The sequence below is a fragment of the Struthio camelus genome, chromosome 4 (genome assembly GCF_040807025.1).
Source record: "Struthio camelus isolate bStrCam1 chromosome 4, bStrCam1.hap1, whole genome shotgun sequence".
Taxonomy (NCBI): Eukaryota; Metazoa; Chordata; class Aves; order Struthioniformes; family Struthionidae; genus Struthio; species Struthio camelus.
The window spans coordinates 16696187-16715976 of record NC_090945.1 but is presented as its reverse complement, the minus strand read 5'-3'; the positions used below and the strand labels follow the sequence as shown (position 1 = coordinate 16715976).

Here is a 19790-nt window from a genome sequence, read left to right as displayed (position 1 = left end):
TAAAAGAAATAAGCCTCCCACATCCCTGAGGCAATGACAAATGCAGGTATAATGCTGAAACGAAAGAAGGCCCTACCCAATAAAGTGAGACAATATAGGCAGTTGTTAAGAGTCCAAGATTCAGTGCTTACGTTCACCAAATGAGCAGAGGAAAAAAAACCAAACTTGGCTGCAATATTCATGCATACTGTGTTATGTCTCCCCTTCTTTAGACAGTGTCTTTTTGATTACACAACAGTTACGCAAAATACATGATTTTGTATCTTTGTGAGTCAAAACAGGTGTTGCAAAAGGAAACTGAATCATTTTCCTTCTGGATCAGATAGACTGGATGTGGTTCTCAAATTGGTACAACGCAACTGAAATCAACGAACTAAAACCATTATAAAAACTAAGCTTTTACATAAGAACAGATGTCAAGTTTGTTTCCACGTCTTGGCAGGAAAATGCATATAAAACATGTAAGCACAGAAAAATATTGAGTAGGGTGAGGGTTTGGAAGTGAGGGGTTAAAAAGGACAAAAAACAGTTATAAGCCAAGTTCCTTACCTGGATGGAGTTTGGCACAACTCCACAGCAACAATCGTGTGATACTACCTTAAAACAAACAAAGATCCAACCTCATACACCCCTTTTTTGCCATTCTCTCTCTAGTTTGTCAAAGTAGTTGTATACCAAAAGCTGCTATATCTTTAAGTACTTAGTAGTCTCTCACTTCAAATGCATGCTAAAATTGTTGTCCACATGGTATTTTTGTTGGGTAGACAGATAATCAGCTTCACTGTACAGATAGCAAAATGGAGGCAGAAAGATTCAGAAACAAATCTCTCTCAAATGAATGGTTTGTCTGTTCAGTATGCTCAAAAAGCAGGGTAAAATGAACTTTGGGATCCCTCCTAATTGGGTGGCAGGATTTAAGGGCCCAACTTTGACCTGACTACATAGGCTGGTAGATGCAAGTAGCCTACGGATGCTTTAACTGCATTTGTTGCTCCACCTCTTTCACATGTTAGAGCTCACTCACCCTGTACAGCTGCTCCTCTTTCCTAGCAGTTCAGTGGAGAACAGACCCATCCTGGAGCTATAGTTAGGATCTCCTGCAGCTGTGCTTTCATACCCGAGAGGATGAACTCGGCTAATTAGCGGAGGGCCACAAAGAATCGTGTAGCAGGAGACTTCTGAAGTCCCTGACTACTGGCTCTGAGCTCAGACTCTGACATCCCATTACATCCCCAAGCAAAATGTGTGTTTCTGACTCAGAATGCTACATGTACTTCTTACAGAGTCACTTCCCCCTGCTCTGTTGCTAAGAAACAGATTTTGCACACGAATACTCACTGAACTCCAAATCATTCACAGTCAAATGAGGTCACAACATCCTGCCATGTCTTGTTCTCAGTCCAACCATGACCTTGCAGTTCAGCAGCTCTGTGACCTCCCGCACTTAAAGTGCATCCAGCCTCCCAGAAGCTGTGTTGAAATTTTTTCCTGTGACCTTTTAAAATAAACATTTGCTCTTCCTATGAGATCAATGATTGAAGAATTTAATGAGAGCACTCACATTGCTATTTAAAAATGCTTCACTACAGCTCAGAAAGGGCAGTGCTGTTGCATTACTTTTTAAGTACATGTAGTACTGTTTTAAGATACCAGAATTATGATAACCCAAGAGACCAGAGGGTTTTCTTTCCCCCAAAGACATGTATAGTAAGACTTTACAATAGAGTAAGTTACTACTACCACTGCGTTCTTCAGCCCGAACTGGTAGGACCATCACTAAGAATTAGTATGGTGTCTTTTTCTATCCAGAGTTGCTCACAGGGTTTTTATGTAGCATTGGGTTTTACTGTATCAAATTGAATTATATAATATATAATTATTTAATTATAAAATTACTATGACTGCCCATGTATCTCCTCATGAATGGCGAGGCTGCCAGACTTCCCCATGACTCAGCCATGGTTGATCTAACGACGACGCCCCAGCCAAAGAGCAAAATTGTTCTAGTGCATGTGATTAGCAGGTCTTTAAAGAGGTATAAAAAGATAGGGCCACATCATGCACCATAAAACTCTGCAAAATGGGAGCAAGTATTTTTTGTTGTTTTTTGTTTCTTCCCCACCCCTTTCCCTTGAATGTCACCTGGAAAGACCTGGCAAGCCAATGCGAAACTAAGAGACTGTCTAATCTCTGTGGCCCCCCAGGGTGTTTATTGTTCTAGATGCCACCTTCTCGCCTCACTGTGGACAAGCTTCTTTAAGCCCCGTGCCCTGCTCTCTTCTTAGGGTGATTCTGTTTGTCAGTGGGGGAGCTGAGGTGCAATGGGGCCACAGGAGTTCAGCCATCGTTTTGGGGAGAAACCTTTGCAAGGTGAGAGGAGCTGGTGCAGCCACTTCCCCCATCTGATCATGTCATTGCAGCTTCCCAGTACTTGTCTGTCCATCTTCTGTGCCCACCCCTCTGCTCATGTGGTTTGTCTGTTGTTCTTCTTCAAGGATACATAATTGGGAAAATTTTTGCTCTGAGAGTGGGAGACCTTAAGTAAAAATATAATATATGTATTTATAAATACATAAAATATATATTATAGAAATATAAATATATATTAAATATATTAAATATATTTAAATATAAACAGACATGGCCATAGAGCTACAGTACAATTAATACGCATAACTAGATCAAGTGTTATGTTAGAAAATATGTAAATTATTTTCTTATGCACTTAATATGCTTCTAGATATCTGATGGAGCTGCTACAATCCAGGTGCGGTTTGTCAATTGTAAATTATACTCCCAAGTCTTGTTGTCCGAAATTTTGAATAGCTTAAGTTTCCTTTCCCCAAGACGTGTCCACATCATCTTTCCTTGAGTTTTCTTTCCCAGTTTACTAATCCTAAAGCAAACCATTAAGTCATAAAAGATAACAGGGAAAAAAAAAAACCCTATAGCTTAAAATGTGAAAACACTGTAAAATGAGTTATGTGGCTAATGAGATATGTCTAAAATATATGCACCAATACTTTGATTTTTGTCACCCTTATGAGATGGTTATTTCTGGAAACACATCAGGCAAAGGGCTGTGCCAGAATACTAGCAGGTGTCAAAATATTTTTTAAAGTAGTTCACCTAGTGTTCTTTAATCTAAACCTGTATTACATTTGCTGTTTTGTACTGGGCCTTTCTTTTAATACAGAGTTTAAGCTCTGTAAATCTAAGTGCTATTTAAAGAAGCAGATGCATACATCTCTCAGAGATTGGGACAAACATATTTCTTATTTGTGTTCTGTTAGCCTAGACAGCTGTGTCCTCAGACACAAAAAGCAGCTCAATTTCCACTATTCTGAAACACTCCGGTCCTACCCAACTTTTAATTAAGTTTTGAACTATATAGATGTGGTTCTTTCATTATTCCAAACTTTTTTCTCTGTCGTCTCTAATATTTGAAGGACAATTTAGAAGCAAGTCTTTGAACTTCTGAAATGATCCTGGTCCTGCAAGGATATACATAGTTACTCCAGTGTGCATATATGAGGAATAAACCCATAGGTTGATAAAATTAGGTAGATGTCTAAGACTCAAATGATGAGCATGATAGCCAGTTAATAATCTATTTTCTAAGTAAAAGCATAGAAAAATGTTCAGTATAGTCATGTAATGGTGGTATGACTTAAAGTTTGTCCATTTTTCCTCACAAAACACATAAGATATGAATTCTCCATATCACCTTTGCACCTCATATCTTTACATCATGATGGCCACAGTGCTACTACTGTCTAAATAGTTATTTCCTAAAACTCTTTGTTTCTGTATTTTCATTCTGAAATGTGAAATTTGTGTCTCACGATGCAATCTGATATGTAATTATATTTCTCAGTAGGGGCCCTGTATCAGTTTACAGACTCCAAATGCTGCAAATAGATTTAACCTTTAAAAAGCACCAGAAGTCCCAAGTTACCACATTATAATAATGTTTATCATACATGTAGGCTTCCAAAAGCCTATCTCTGCTTCTTAGATAATCAGCTAGAACATTATTTCATGGTGTCTCTTTAAAGTGATCTTTTTTGGCTTCAAATTTAAAGACTTATACTTTGAAATGTTCTGATTTTTCACTGTCTTGCAATTGGAAACCTGACTCCTCTTTTCTTCAATGCATGTTTATTAGTGTTAATAGTCATACTGGTTTAAATGGGACAACTTGGTGAGGGAACGGATGATTTCTATAATACAGGTCCCTGATTTGCATAAAACAAGCTGCCGAGGGAGCAGCTTTGGATGACACAGAAAAATATACCTTTTATTTTAAACATTTTTAAAAATCTTTTTATTCTGTAATTGGTCATAATGATCAAGTCACTTAAATGACATGCTGCCAGTTTCCTTGAAATACTTCATCTTTTATTGCTTTTGGCTCTACTTCTGCATTCCTTGTGACCAAAATATTGCTTAAATGGATGAGTGCTTATAGTCCCCCTCCTTTTTTCTGGATGATCTTATTTGTAGGAGCCACAAGAAATAAGACAGAGTTCTTTCTACATGTGCCATTTTTTTTCTTGTTTCTCTCTCTCTCTCTCTCTCTTTTTTTTTTTTAATTAGGATATATTTGCCTGATTTTTGTATTGAGGCATTCATCTGTTCCTGCTGCTTATTCTTCCTTCACCTGAAGTCATAATCTTCTGTGACATCAAACTGGCTGCTGCAGAGGTAATTATGATGTGACATACAGCAAGTTATATATGGAGAAAAACAGCAGGAGCAGAACTCCAAAGGAAGAAAGGTCCTGCTTACGTGTTCTCCCTTTCTCTTTTAATTAAGAAAACAGGAAGACAAAAGTACTCAGAAAACATTGTTGTTAGATGTTAGGAGCAAACCGTTAGCTAGTGTAAACCACGTTCTCTATATAGACTTTAGGGGAAACATTACCATTTGTATTAATGGGGGTTTACTCCCACTTTTTTCCCCATCTGGAGACTCTAACGATTAAACTTTGTAATGCAATACTGCCATCCTTTTTTAATAGCCGATCCTAACTTTTTAGCTTGAATCAATTTGCGTATGCTTTTAAAGCATTGCATTCTGGACCCTGTCAATTCTTTGACTGCAAAACTACAGGCAACATCCTTGTTACAGAACACAAAGCAGCTTTATGTTTTTATTTTTTCAAAGAAACCAAGTTCCATGCAATTATATTCTGCTGTTAAAGTCTGCTGCTTTTTCCTTGTCTTCTATGTACTGGTTTATGGAGGGAGAGATAGGCCATAGCAACACTGTATTTTGAGACTCATTTTTAAATGATCTGAAAGATAATTTTTGGGATAGCCCTAGTCTATCTTGTATTAATTTTCCTGTCTCATTATTTAATTCCTTTGGGAATTACAAGAATTTAATTACCAGAAATACAGTTTTGTTGTATCTGCTCACTGATTAAAATCAATTAGTAGAGTTTTAACATTTTTGCTTGATGAATAAAAAATCATCTGGATTAGTCAGGCTTGCTTCAGAGAGAAGTATAACGTTCTTGTAATAGTTTCATCTTAAGTTGCAGACAACTGTCCTTAGCCCGAACTCCACCTTCATTTAGGGTATTCTCTCAGAAGTTACTCTTTGAGAAATGATTGCTAGAAATTGTTAATATGTAAACAGTAAACCAGATATGCAAACAGAAAGCATCAACCTTTTTGGGTAAAACTGTTGCCAGCATGTTTGCTGGCTATTGACGACAGAGGCAGCAGGGCGCCGGCCTGGGCTCTGCTAGCAGGCGCTCAAGGCACGTTGAAAAACCCGTGGCAGTTTGGGCTCTGCACTGGCAGGTGGTAGATGGAAAAATCTACTAACGACACCTCTTTGCAGAGGTTCCATACCTCTTAGACAACAGCTTTATTATAATAACATTTTAAAATTTTGTATCCAAATGGAAACCTAGGCGTAATTTTGGTAGATGCCTTATACTATGTTCAACGTGTGGAACATCGGATATCAGCGCTAACAAAACCAAACCTTTTAGGAGTATTGAGAGAACTTCTTTTGCCCACAGAGTCAGGAGGTAGCCTGAGGGGACAGGCAAATGTGCCAATGCTACTCTGTTCTTAGTGTTATGCTTAGGTAGCTGTTGAGACCAAGCCAGATTCAAACCCACAGTTTAATTCCAATAAAACTTGCTAATTTCTGTCATATTCCTTTTCTGTCAGATAGATACAAAATCATGTTTCTGATCTCAAACAAAAGGACGGGTGAGTTTACTGTCCAAGAACTCTTCAGTACTGCACTTTCAGTCAAATTGCGCTAATGGGCACAAATTTTCACCTTTTTTCCAGCAATAAAATATAAATTACTGCTAATAAGAGGTGGTGGCAGGTGGCAGGTGACTTGCTCTGAATTCCGAGGAGACTACAGTTTTAAAGTGTAGTCATTCTTTATTCCTCATTCCTACTACTGAATTCTATTTAAAAGCAAAGGAACTGTGCAATATGAAAGAGTTATATTAGGTGCTCAAAAGTCAAGCAAAGGTCCTTGAAGTTGAATGTAGTAGCACTTGCCTCTGCCTTCCTTTACCAAGTGTAACATGATTACAGTAGATTTTTTCAGTTGATTTTATGACTCCATGCAACTCCAGAGTAATTCTGTTGCAGTCAAACAAATTTAGGTTTATGGGAGCGTAAGTCAGAACTGAAGCCAGCCCAATCTTCTTACTTCATATAGTATGAAATAAATCATGGAAACCAATTGTACAATAAAACATCAGGCCACTTTTCTACACTGTCAGATATGCTTTTATAGCATGCCATACTATCACCAGAATAAACCTGCGCACATCAATTAACTTAGAATTTTTACTCCCAGGCCTTGAGCGCAATGTTGTCTCTCAGCTTCAACCTGTCAAAGGAGGAGGGTGTGAACAGAGCATGGCCTGGTCACAGGCTGGTGCACTGCAGGGCACTGGCGAAAGCAGCTCGGCAAGAGGCTTAGCCCAATAGCTGAAGCCCTGAGGAGAAGGCGAATGAGCAAACTGTGTCCTGGATAAGGCTCTCCACCAAAGCAGCCTCGGATAGCGTATGATCCACAGGGGTTGTGACTAGGCTGGGAGAAACTCACGGCAACCTCTCCAACCACCCCTCCCCCAAAACCCCACCTCACCCCAAAAAATGCATTTTCAGAGAAAACTGTTTTAGGCTTTGGGAAGAAAGATTATTTAGGTAAGTGAGAAAGTAACAACCAGCCCTGGGAAAGAGGAGGCTGGAGGGAGTTTTAGGTTGGGGGCCAGCACTATGCTTGCCCCAAAGCATGACCGCTTGGGTAGCGACCTGGTCTTCTAAAGCAACTCCGACGTGCCTGCACAGAGGAACTGACTAGTGTCAGGTTCCTGCATCTGAAGGGCTGCAGGGTGCAGCCTGAGAAAGACCAACAGAATGTTTGTTTTAAGAAATCTTCTACTTCCTTAGCAGAAGGCAACACACTGTTTTGATTGAAGGACAACCTGTAATGCGCTATGACCTCAGAACAGCCCGCTATCAAGAGACAGGGTGCCGAGACGTGGTCAATTAACTAACTGGACGCTGTCTCAGGTAAGTGACCATTCTTCAGCCACTTATGTGGCAGTAGATGAGGTATCTAGGGTGTCTACCCTGACCCCTCAGGCCTTTCTGCCGGCTGGACAAACGGCCAGGCACAGTGTGGTCTCAGAATTAAAGGACCAACTTTGTCCGTACACACTGACACCTCATGTGACAGGAATACAACTTTGTTATTGCTGATTCTAACGATCGTGCTATTACCTGTAGCTTTACCTAGCTCTTTGCTGCATCCAGTCACTGTCTTTTCTCAAATACTTAGGCTGGAATTTCCTCTGGTGGGCACTGTCTCTTCATTGTATTAGTGTAAAAACCCTCCAACTGAACAGAGTCCTGATCCTGTGCTGGGACATTAAGGAGCTTCAGTGCATTATGGGGTAGATCTCACTAATACAGGTCTTAGCCACTGAAGTCCGATTTCTTTTTCCAAGAGTTGCATAGTATTACTTAGATACGAATGCGTATGGTATGCTCAGTTTCTAGCTGAGGCAATACTTGCGCTGCGGATGTTTGGAAAAAGCCCTGCATTATCAAGGACTCCTAACTCAGAAATGCTCTTATCTTCTATGATGCAGACACACCTTAGAGAGGACAGATCCAAACGTAACGCAAAATTACTGTACCATATAAACTAAAATGTTAATTCTCTCTAAGCTCTTCCAAGTAATCAGTTTTCAAGTAATGAGTTAAAACCTCTTTCATCAATTTCATGATATTGCTTGGGAAACAGCTTAGTAGGTGGTATTTGCATTTGGTAGGATCTGGTACAGTGAAAAGCAAAAGATTACCATAAGATGCTGCTGAGCTGCATGAATCAGGGTGACCTTCATAAAAACGATTAGCCAGCAGTCTGCCATTATCAACACCAGTCATGTTCTTGGGATTCTGCTGGTTTTCCATATGGCACTGAGAAAGGTTCTGCCATTTTTCTGAAGGAAACTGAAATTGATTTCTGTTTCTAGTATGCTTAATTCTTAAGAGTCTGTTTCTCTGCTTTAGATCCTGAAATTAATCTCAGCTCCTGAGAGGGAGGAGATGTACATAACTGTAGATGTGAGTAATTTCTTAATTTTGTACTTAGCCTTTCTCTTGCAAGAGAGCTATATGTACATCCTTATAGGACCGGCAGCTGAGCATACAGAATTTGTAGCATGTGTAAGGTCTTTTCAACAAGAATTGGTATAATGTTCATGGTCTGGTGTTAAGGATGGGTTCAACAGAGGTCTCGATCTACGCGAATGTCACGTATCTATAATTCAATGAGAATCTTGCCATCAGTGCCGTAAGACTGGGTAGATAAAAAAGAAACATACCGCTTGGGAAATGGGAGAAGGATCCTGTAAGCTTCCTCTGGAAAAACACAGATAAGCAGCTTTCAGATTTGAGCCTTTACAGAATGAGTTGGTGGTTTTAGTTTCTTTTCTATTCTACAGGTGTTTATATCATGAAGAATGGTTGGTGTGAACATGCACCCATGTTGGCGGCTGAAGAAACAAAGGACTGGATGGCCATAAACAGCAATTTCTCTGAGATTCCCTGGTGAGGTCGCTAAGCATAACCATCAATATGACTAATACAGAAGGGCAGAATGGGAAATTTTTCATTCCCCATACAAGATATATATGAGATGTTACTTCATTTTGATAGCTTTCAGAATATGTGAATGTTCTAAACAGCTAGAAGGAATTATTTTGTGATGCCTAAGAGTCTAATCTGATCTCAGCTGAAGTCAATCGGAAAGACTCCCTCTGGTCTGGATGGCTACTGAATCAGGCTCTGAATAGTCTAGCCTTTCACCTTCTATAGTAGCTTCTACAACGTGCTCAGTGTTGTCTTAACAACACACAAAAATACAAGTTTATCACGCAAGCAGCTCAAAATTGAAGACGTGCATCAAACTAAAGGTAAAAACATCACCGAGCTTGAAATAGTGTGTGCATCACTACTTTAGTGATAAAAATATTATGAGGGCATTACCTGCTAAGGAAACGCTACTAATACAGCATCATCTTCCAGGAAAACTCTTGACTAACATTTGTCTGATTGGCTGATCTTTCATCTACACAAACTTCATTGCTGTGGGGGGTCTTAGAGCAGGACAGAGAGCTGGCTATGGCCAGGTTTTGTGTTTCTCTTGCACGAGTCTTGCTAGGAGGTGGGCCCAACGCGAGAACTGGGCTCAGCCTCTCTGTCCCCAAGCACTCCGTCTGTGACCCCACTCCAGTCACCAGAGATCTGCTGGGAAAGAAGTCAGCAGAGCCATCAGGCTTTTTGTGAAGTGATCTTTAGCTGCAATTTGGATACTCCCTGTTCTTTAACTTCATACCCTAGCTGCCAGAGCTGATGGTGGCAAGTCAATTTTAAGCTTTAGCTACAGTTGATTTAGCCATTCTGCTCTCACTTAAGGCATTGCTTTTTGTAGCAAGAACTATGTTGTGTTAAGCAAAAACCTTTCCTGACCAATGGAGATGAGATCTAAATGCTGCATTTGGAACCAAGATTTAGGGTAAATTAGAAAAAATGTGGAGGAACGCCCTATACATCTGTAACTGGACACCAGCCATGAATAAACAAACTTACTAAGAAGCAGCACTGGGCAGAATGATTTGAGGTTTGGGGAAGAAGGGCAGTAGAAAGGTAGCCATGATTTGATTCATGGAGAAAGACTGGCAAAGACTGGACAAGCTATAAAGATAGGTCCCATGCTCTGACTGGACAACCTGTAGGAATTTAGCTTTGACGAGAAGCCAAGAAGTAACTGGCAGTTGAAAGGAATGAGTAGACTGGGATCTGTGCATCTAGTAATATAGATCAGACAAAAGTATATCCCTGAGTGAGGCTATCAGTGGAATCTATTGTCTGGGGATATAAAAGTACGAGCGAGTGTGCTCTGTACAGGCTGCACTGTGTACAGTACACAGACATAGCGGGGGAGAAAGCAGGAGGGAGAAAGCGAGACATCATATCGCTCTTCATTTCTTTGCTTCGCACTTTCTGCTCAGACTACAATCTGGGGGACGAGTTATATGTTGTATTACTAGGTAAAGCATGAGGAACACTTACAGGCTGTACGGAAACACACAGTAATGCACTGTTCTTAAATTGTAGGACAGCACTGAATAATTTGCATATTGTGATTAGCTAACTAATTAACTAGACTTAAAATCTTTTTGGCTGCCTCAATTGTTCTTTCATTTCTGCATATATGAGGGAGGCTGGGACTCTAGAAACCTCCTCAGTACTTAGGAAGCTTCCTTCTGCTCTGCTTTGCAATTATATTTGCCTGTATTCTTGATGTTCAAAGGGTCACACAAAGCAGCTCTCTTCACAACATAAAAAGAATACTTTAAAAAGGATGCTCTCAAAGCTACTGGGGATAAACCTGATGCATTTTTTCTCTTCATCTTTCTAAAAAATATGTTTCGTCTTGTGTATTTTCTTCTCTGATCAAACAGGTGATTAACCACTTTTTAGGGGCCTAGCACTGAGGAGCACCGAGACAGTAACACTGTGCATGTGTACCTCAAACTTCATGGAGAAGAAAATGTGTCAGTAAGTTAAGAGGTTTCTGTTTAATATTTTCGGTTTAATGTTAATAAGGTCCCTGGCCAGCAAGTGTGCAATTTCTCTTTTTCCTTGTTGAAGGGTACTAAAACTCTTCCAGCACTGGGGCTTGGCAATTAATTACCTTTTCCAGAGCAATGTTCCAGGGGTTGTCCCTCCTGAACTTACGTGGAAACGGCCTTGCCTTCATGCAGCAACTCTGGCATCTGTGAACTCTGAAAAATCAGTGCCATTTTCTTTTAAACAACACGGAAAGATTTGGGTGAATCATTCTCCTCTGCAAGGCTATTTTTCTGGGGGCTTTCCCTGTAGGAAGAGCCATTTGGCCCACAGCTTTCATAAACTGTGCTAAATGAAGCTTTGTGTTTAAGTGATGAAAATTTCATTAGCGTCCTGTGCCATGCAGACTTCCCTCTATTTTAGAGGGATGAAATACACAATGATTAGGGCTTTCAATAAATAGAAGTGCTGCTATGAGCTGTTCAGTGTGGGCTTGATTTCATATCGTTAGCCTAACACTGATTTAGGATATCTTACAGACCTTCCTCGTAACTGTATGGTATAATTGTATGGACAGCAGAAGTGAAAAACCACTCCTGTATATGGTAAAATACTTACTAAGATATTTCAGATTTCTATATGATTCCCAGTTATCAAAAAGGTAACAGCTGCCTTTATCTCAATTGAAATGAAAAAGCCTATCTTTACATAACAGCATCTGTGATGATAAAAATATTGGCCTCCACATCCTGTCTTTGGTACACTTCAACATCCTCTGTTAGGGAAAAATAATTTCTTTAAAAGTAAATAATAGTCATAAATGAAAATACATTTAATGCTTATTACCATAACATTAAAAGTATTTGTGCTTATATCCTATCCTAGGATAGGATACATAACTACAGAATCATTACATGCTAAGATAACATACAAAATAAGTAACGATAGGGTGGATATGGTAAATAAGGACTGTAAGTAGCCTGTTCCACTTAAATTTAAGATGCTAATCTTGATTTATGTGACATTTTATAACACTTTATTCATCCATCTTTCTCAAATATACAGGGAAGGTAGTGACTGTCCTCCTATAGCACTGCAGCAACATTTGGTGTACAGAACACATCACTGTCTACTGTAGATCTTACCAGTGCCAGTTTTGTTCCACAAAAGGGCAACACAAAGCAGATAACATAAGCTCCTCTGTACTATATAAATCCTGCAATGTAAAAGCTAGCAGCAGTTCACTATAACTGATACTACAGAACCATTTTTGTATGTCCTAATTATGTTTCATGCAGAAATGTGAGTTGAACAGGAATGACATGAATAATTATGTATGTTTTACTCATCAATCAACCAGTGGCACCTGGAAGTGAGCTTTATATCACATATGACCCTGAAATAAAACTTAGTGAATAGATCATGTTACTGAAAGCTCAGCAGCTTCTTCCTGAAGTTTCCGTGGGTAAGTAGGTGTTCAGTTGATCGGTCACCTTAAAGAAAATCCTAAACAAAAGAATTAAATATTATCATCCTCAAGCAGTAGATGTCTGTAAATGCAAATACCAGCATGGAAAATCTGCTTAACTTCCCTGAGGTCAAAGACAAGGTCATTGAAAACAACATAAAATGTAAATTTCAAAACTAGCATGAAAAAAAATAGTAAGGAAGAAGGCTACTAATAATTCTGTCTCTTGAACAGACGGTATTCAGAACAGCAGAACTCGTAGTAAATACGACACATACCACAAAGAAAAATTCTTGCCATGTGAAATAAGGCACAAGATCTCAAGATAATAAAATGCTTTTACAATTTCATCTCACTTCCCATCAGCAGACATCCTTGACCTTCCAATTACTTCATGGGAATATAAAGACCTTCCTGGTGCCTCTGTTTCTGTATGTATTTATCATGCGCCAACTTTTATCAAAACATTTAAAATAAGGAATAATGAGGCTGCATTTTCAAAACACTGCAGCCACTGGTCTGATTTTTGCAAGTACTGTGCATGTAATGTGCACATGAAGTCACAATTCAGTTCACTAATGCTTGGCAATACAAAATTTATTGTGCCCACAAAAAAGTAAAAAACCTCACCAACCCTCCCAGAAAAACCCCTGACCACGAAACACACACATACATAATCTTAGTGCAACTGATCAGCCCTTTAAGAATGCGAAAAATCAGCTACATAGCTGAGGCATCCCTTCCAGCTGCATATGGAGCTTTGCACAGCTTTGAGACTGATCAGATGCAAATATTCCCTTCTGACTCCTTCCATGCTATTATCATTTGAGAATAATTGGCCGTTCAAGTCTTTAATTGTGTATGTGGCACCTGCTCTTTGAAAATCCAGCTTATTACATTTAAAAATTCAACAAACTAAAACTATAAATCTCTTGTATTTGTATGTTCAGTTGCATCCTGAACTGAAATAGTTTTCTAAATCTTTCTGTCACAAAGCGTAATACAAGCGTGACATAAAATTGTCCCATAAAATTGGAACAGTCAGGTATGGTAAATAAAAACCAAGAAAAGAGGAAAATGACACTCAGTATACAACATACAGACCACTGAAATATTCCCCTCCCTCCTATAAGACCATCGACAAAATATGGTATATTTAAACACTTACGGCTATCATAGCATATATTGCCCAGGGCACGTCCTGTCTGAAGCAATACTTCTTGGTCTTTGCAGTTTAGGAGCTGCACCAAAGGAGGGATCAACCCGGCATCCACACACGGGTTCCGCATAAATTCTGCAATTAATGGAAAACCTATTTAAATAAGTCTGCCATTTTCAATTTCATCCATTTTAGTTAAGCTGGCATTGCAACTGAGCTTTTTGTGGAAACAAACGTAGGCACAGACAATGTAAATTCTCATGCAAGTTCCTAGTAAAGATGCCTAAATTCAGGATTGTGACTTACGTTCTTCCCATTATTCATTAATTTAGAAGGAATTACGAGTATTTAATTGACTTACATGGAAACTAATTTAATACAGCTCACATTAAACAAGTTTTGAGAATCATAAAGAAATGTTGAAAAGAACAGTATACTCTTCTCCACCCCTACAAATTAAACATCAACTACTGAACTACACAAGAGCTGATTTAAAACTAGTACTCATATGCCAAAACGAGCAGCATTTTTTTGCATTTATTCACCTAACTAAATAGAAATGTAAGCCAACGTTCAGAACTCTTGAAAAGCTTTTGCTTTAAAAAAGAATTAAATAAAAAGAATTAAAGCTGAGTAACAGGCACTTTATTTGGAGAATAAGGAAAGGAAAATGAAGAGAAGGAATGAGAAATGCAGGAGATGCTATGTGAGCCCAAAGACCAGTACCTTTCTCTGCAGTGTAATAGAGCCCCACCACGGGAGAAAAGCTAGAAGACCCATCCACTGGGAAGGTCTCTGGCTTCCTATCCTTCCTTCTGCCATTTCCCCCAGTGACGAGGAACCAACGTGTTATTCGCACTAGTGCAAGTCACAGATATAGAATTATCCTGCTGTCAGAGAGTTACAAACTGGTCCTCGAAGGAGCTATAGCTTAGGCCGGGCTCTTGCACTAGGAATGCACCCTCCAGGCACACTGCTGTTCATCTTAGAAGGGAAGCTTTGCAGAGGCAAGCACCTGATACACTAACAGTGTTACTTAACAGCTTATTAGGCAGCACCCTTCAGAGATGCAGCGTTGTAGTAGGTGCAGGCGCAAGGTCAACAGGTTTTTGATTTGTTCTGGATTGCCAGTTATGTCTCTTCCTGATTCTAGGCTATCATGGGTCTTTCAAAAACAGTTTACCTTGTCATTATTTAGTCATTTATGAGCCCGGGTGAGCCAGGATGTACAGTTCCCATAAAAAGAGAAGAGAGAGCTTTCTGGTATATCTACTGGATCAGTAGAATCCCTCACGCCAAGAACTCAGACATTTCATACAATGCTTGAAGTATAAATGCAAGAGCTTCTTAATGCTCTCTCTGTTGCATCTATTAAAATACTGTCTGAAGTTTCTGCACCTACAAAAGGTCGTATCTGTGGCAACTAACCTTGCAATGTTGTTTCAGCTATAAAAATCATATTTTCGTAGAGAAAACTGGTCCTTGCATGCTGATAAACTGTGATATATTAACAAGCAGATGAAGTAGAATCAACAATGTTATACATTGGTGCAGGTCCAATGGTCAGCACAATAGACCCACTTTCCTAAAATACGGCAAAATTTTAAAGCTGTAGATAGATGCCATGTTAAGGCAAATATGATGGCCTAGGTAATGGTATCAGTTTGGTCATGAACAGGATCAAATATCAGATGCATCTCTTCTATAAAATGAGTTTGGCTATGTCCTTATTTTTATCTGCCTCTTTCTTATCATCCACTTTCTTCATCCCACTATTTAGTTACTTAATGTATTACTTTTTCCTCTGTCAGTCTTCTCTGTCCTCTCAGCCTTTTTTCCTTTTTTAATTGCCTATTTTTCTCCATTCTTCAGCTCCTCCCTACATCCCTTTGTTTAACTCCCACTCCTTTACTGTTGTCTCTGCATCATTAAAGTCAGATTTTATTTTCTTTTCCTTCTTGTCCGTGAGAGGAAACGGTAACTTGCTCTCCTCTAAAGGATATAGAGAGCTCCTTTCTCAGTCTGTTCTACTGTATGTTTGGGGGGTCTTCCCACGTGGTAAGAAGGGGAAAGAAATCCCCTCTCCAGCCTCCCTCCATTTGGAGTGAGCAGAAGCTTTCAGCCTCCCATTTAACCACAAAAAATTAGGCAAAATGCTGAGCAAACTTGTAATTATCAAGGCCATGTGTGAGGGCAAGAAGTAAAAGGAATGGTGCTATACACAGCAAAACAGATCTGTTGAGACAGCAACAACAGTTGCTAACTGCAATTACATGTGCAGGTGACACTATATAGAAGTAACAGAGGAAAGAGAAGGTAATCAAAAGGTCGTTTAACCTGGAAGGGACATGAAGCTGAAGGACACAGTGAAGAATTACTTAAAAAGGCAGGAGGAGAACCACAGGAGGACAAAGTAATGTGTAAACCGAAGGAGAACAGGATTACAAAAGAGAACTTAAATTGTGTTAGAACATGACTGATCATGAAGTTGGTGTTCTCACTCCCATTCCTGGCAAAGAGGAGGAATCTAAAGACCAAAGAGGAAGGTTTAAAAGATCTGCAGTGGGGGAGAGCAACTCCAGTTAGCAAGGGCATCTGAGCACTCAGTATGGTCAGAGTTGAAATGGAAATGGCAGTAGTTGGAGAAACCAGAGTGACTAAAGGGGTTTTTTTTGTGTGTGTGTTTCTGTTTTTAAGATGGGAGAGACTGACACATGCCTACGTTGGGAGGAGAAAGAGTCATGCAGGCTGGAGAGGTGAAAGAGAAGAGCAAGGACACAAAGAGGTGAAAAGAAGATGAAATATGACAGAATCACTGAGGCAGGTAGAAGGATTTCATGTGACCAGAAGTGTCAAGCGGGGGAGAGAACAGGATGAAGGGAATGGGAAAGAATATAGGAAGTGGGAAAGAAAGAGATGCTGTTTTATTTTATCAGTAAAGTGCAGATTAGGACTCAGAGGCACTACTCCCAGCCCTGCCAGTGCTACATGGCATGACCATAGGGAAATCATTTCAATTTCCTAGGTTTAATGCCTACTATCTGTAGGATGTTGATAACACAAATTTCTCAGTGCCCTGAAACTTCCTAAGAAAAGGTGCTATATAAGCATGGAGCATTTTTATTCTTATGTAAGAGGAGGACAAAGAAGACGGAATTCAAATGTGGCGTTCCCTGCTATCCTGCTTAAGCAACTACTTTAATAGAGGTAGAGTCCAAAGAGAAATACCCAGCTCATCTCACTCTCGAAAGCACGGGGCGCTGTAAGCATTTCTGAATGTCCTCACTTTAACCTTAGCGGCCAGCGATCCCAGTTACGCCTGGCAAGAATTCTAAGAAAAAGACAGAAGCTATTCTGTATGCTGAGCCAGGTAAAATGCCAGCTCTTCTGAAGAATGTACTTATAACAGCAATTTAGAAACCTGGCAGGGAAGAGGACAAATTAGAAACTATTTAGAGGTTTCATTTATTAATTCCGATTGAAAGGTACTGGCTAAAATGCTCTGTGAGAGAATTTTGCAGGAAACCATGCATAGTCAATTAAGCTATCGTGAATGTTGTTTTTATTCTTAACCTCACTCTTGAGGTAGGAGCTAACAGGACTTGATAGTTGATTACAATAATCTAAATACATATACTAAAAATATATTCAGTACAGAAAAAGCACGTGATAGGGTTGCATGAATCTCTGTAGTTCTGAAAAATTTTTAAGTTTAAATTATTTACACGTTAAATAACTTTGAATCATAAACTACAACAAAGTGGGAATATCTCTTCTCTTCTTGTTAATGTTGTCTCTGAATGTCCACATATAACATTGTCTCAAAATCAGAGAATTAAAAGAATTATGGAAAAAATTATCAATGGGCTATAAGATTACCCATAATCTATCAGAGACTCGGATAACATCAGTATTCTTGGAATTTTAAATTAGACTTTAATAATACGTTAAATAAATGAAGAAAACTGGTTTTATAGGGTAGAATTTTTTTTCCTAAATGAAATTATACATTGACAGGAAAAAGAGTTGAACATTTATGATTATATATTCCATAGAAAACTAATGACATAATTCACACCCTGGCATTAATTGAATATAGCATTGGTAAATTAAATTACATGTATTAAATTTAAATTACATGTATTAGATTATATAGACATGAAAGGAATCCTGAATACTGCAGTTCAACTTAAGATTGAATGCTTAAACCTTCATCCTGGAACTGGCTCTCTAAACTGAACTGACTCCACACCTGAAACCTAAACACACCTTTTCTAAGCTGGAGTTTCCTGAGGTCTGTGTGAGGTGCTTGTCCCTCGTTCCTAATGCCTTCAAAAGGCACCTGAAGGACACCGTGCTACTGTAGAAATCCTTGACCACAAGCTACACTGCAGGTGGGAGGTCACCAAAGGGCTTATCAGTATGAAGCTGCAATATTGCGATTCCAAAGAAAAGGTGTAAAGGAGATGTGGAAATACAATAATGTAGCCCTTTCTAGAAAGAGGCATCAGCATGAGAGGCTACAGAGACAGATACAGCTGCAAGGCCTCCCTGTGGGCAGCAGGTAAGGAACATCCATCTCTTCTCTGTGTGACCTTTTGGGAAGGAAGCTGCAAACTGCAATCTGTGCCTCTCAGATGGGCTCTGAGATAGTCTCTTTGGCTGGGAATGCAGCAAGTCAAGAAGTGAGGAAAGCCAGTTACGAACCTGCCCTATACCTCCTTGCAGGGACTGCCACTAGCCCTGGCCTGCAGCCAGGAGGCCATTTCTTTCTTGAGTTCAGAAGGCATGGAAGGTATTGGGTGAGCTATAAGATAATTCTTTATAAAGACAAAATATTTTTAAGTAGTTCATCTTCTATGTTTTATATAAATATATACATATATATACACACACACACACACACACACACATATAATACATACCAAAGTGGACCCATGATCCTCATTCGGGATCTTGGGCTGTTTCTCTAAAAAAAATAATGCTCTTAACTAGGAGCTAGGAGTAAGTGTTCTTAGTACGGTATTAGAGGCCTCATAATGGTGGTAATGTACTCACAAATCTCAGCCCAGAGAAACAATCTGCTGTCCTGAACCACATTTATATATACTATAGTTGTAACTATACGCACTATGTGTAACTGTATGCACAAATGATGAACATCATTTTTTATACATATATTTCATAAAGCTTATTATGACTTGCTATTTTTGTCTAATATAGTATATTACAGATTATTTACAAACTAAATAGCATAAAAGTAAAGCCTAAAAAATTTCCAGCAGCTAAATGCTGCTTTGATTGTATTAAGAAGTGGAGAAACAAAATTTGACAAGACAAAAACAAAAGGAGTGAAAAGGAGGATATGAAAGAAGTCTAATCTACAAAACGAAAACATAAATGAAGTAAAACATACTGACAAGTGAGGTGAAAAACTGAAGATGTTCCAGCAGAAAAGTTCTTGTAGAAAACCTCACCATTTCTGGCTACTTCTGCTATGATGTTAGCTACTTTTGCAGTGCAGGAAGATTGTGGCGTCAACAGACTCGCAAACACCTGAAGAACTCCACTTTTCTGGATTTTTTCACTTGTCTCCATATCTGAAAAACACATTTCACAAAAAAGACTTGTGTATTAACCTGCCTTCAGAAAAAAAGAAAAACAAGGGAAAGTAAAATGCTCTTGAAGGTAATTCTCAAAGCAACTATTTTCTATGTAAGAAGCAGAGATTGACATTTCAATGGTCATGCTTATTTGACACTTTGTCTTTTATAATCAGTTAAGTCAGTTCATAAGGGACTCTCATGTCACTAAATGCGCACACATACCCATGCATATATAGGGAAACTACTGCAGACACTGGTAGAAAGAATCACGGTTGTGAAGCGATATGCAGCAGCCTAACGCATTGTGTAAAAATCAAGCAACAGTACTCTGAAGTGACTAACTATGGGAAACACACAAGGAATGATGGGGGAACTCGTTAGAGCTGAGGGCACAGACAGCTAATTGCAGCACAGGAGTCTGA

General features: G+C 39.2%; 1 protein-coding gene across 16 annotated transcripts in view; it reads right to left on the bottom strand.

The window, feature by feature from the left end:
• Positions 1-19790, bottom strand: part of RAP1GDS1 (Rap1 GTPase-GDP dissociation stimulator 1) — a 105584-nt gene that overhangs the window by 28904 nt on the left and 56890 nt on the right. For 8 of the 16 annotated variants that reach the window (XM_068941589.1, XM_068941591.1, XM_068941597.1 and 5 more), the window contains 2 exons: positions 19240-19362; positions 13772-13897 (listed from right to left, as the gene is read on the bottom strand). In XM_068941589.1, the coding sequence (XP_068797690.1) occupies positions 13772-13897; positions 19240-19362 (249 nt within the window). Of the gene's footprint in view, positions 1-13771; positions 13916-19178; positions 19363-19790 lie in introns of all 16 variants that reach the window. The other 8 variants (XM_068941595.1, XM_068941594.1, XM_068941603.1 and 5 more) reach the window with 4 other exon arrangements.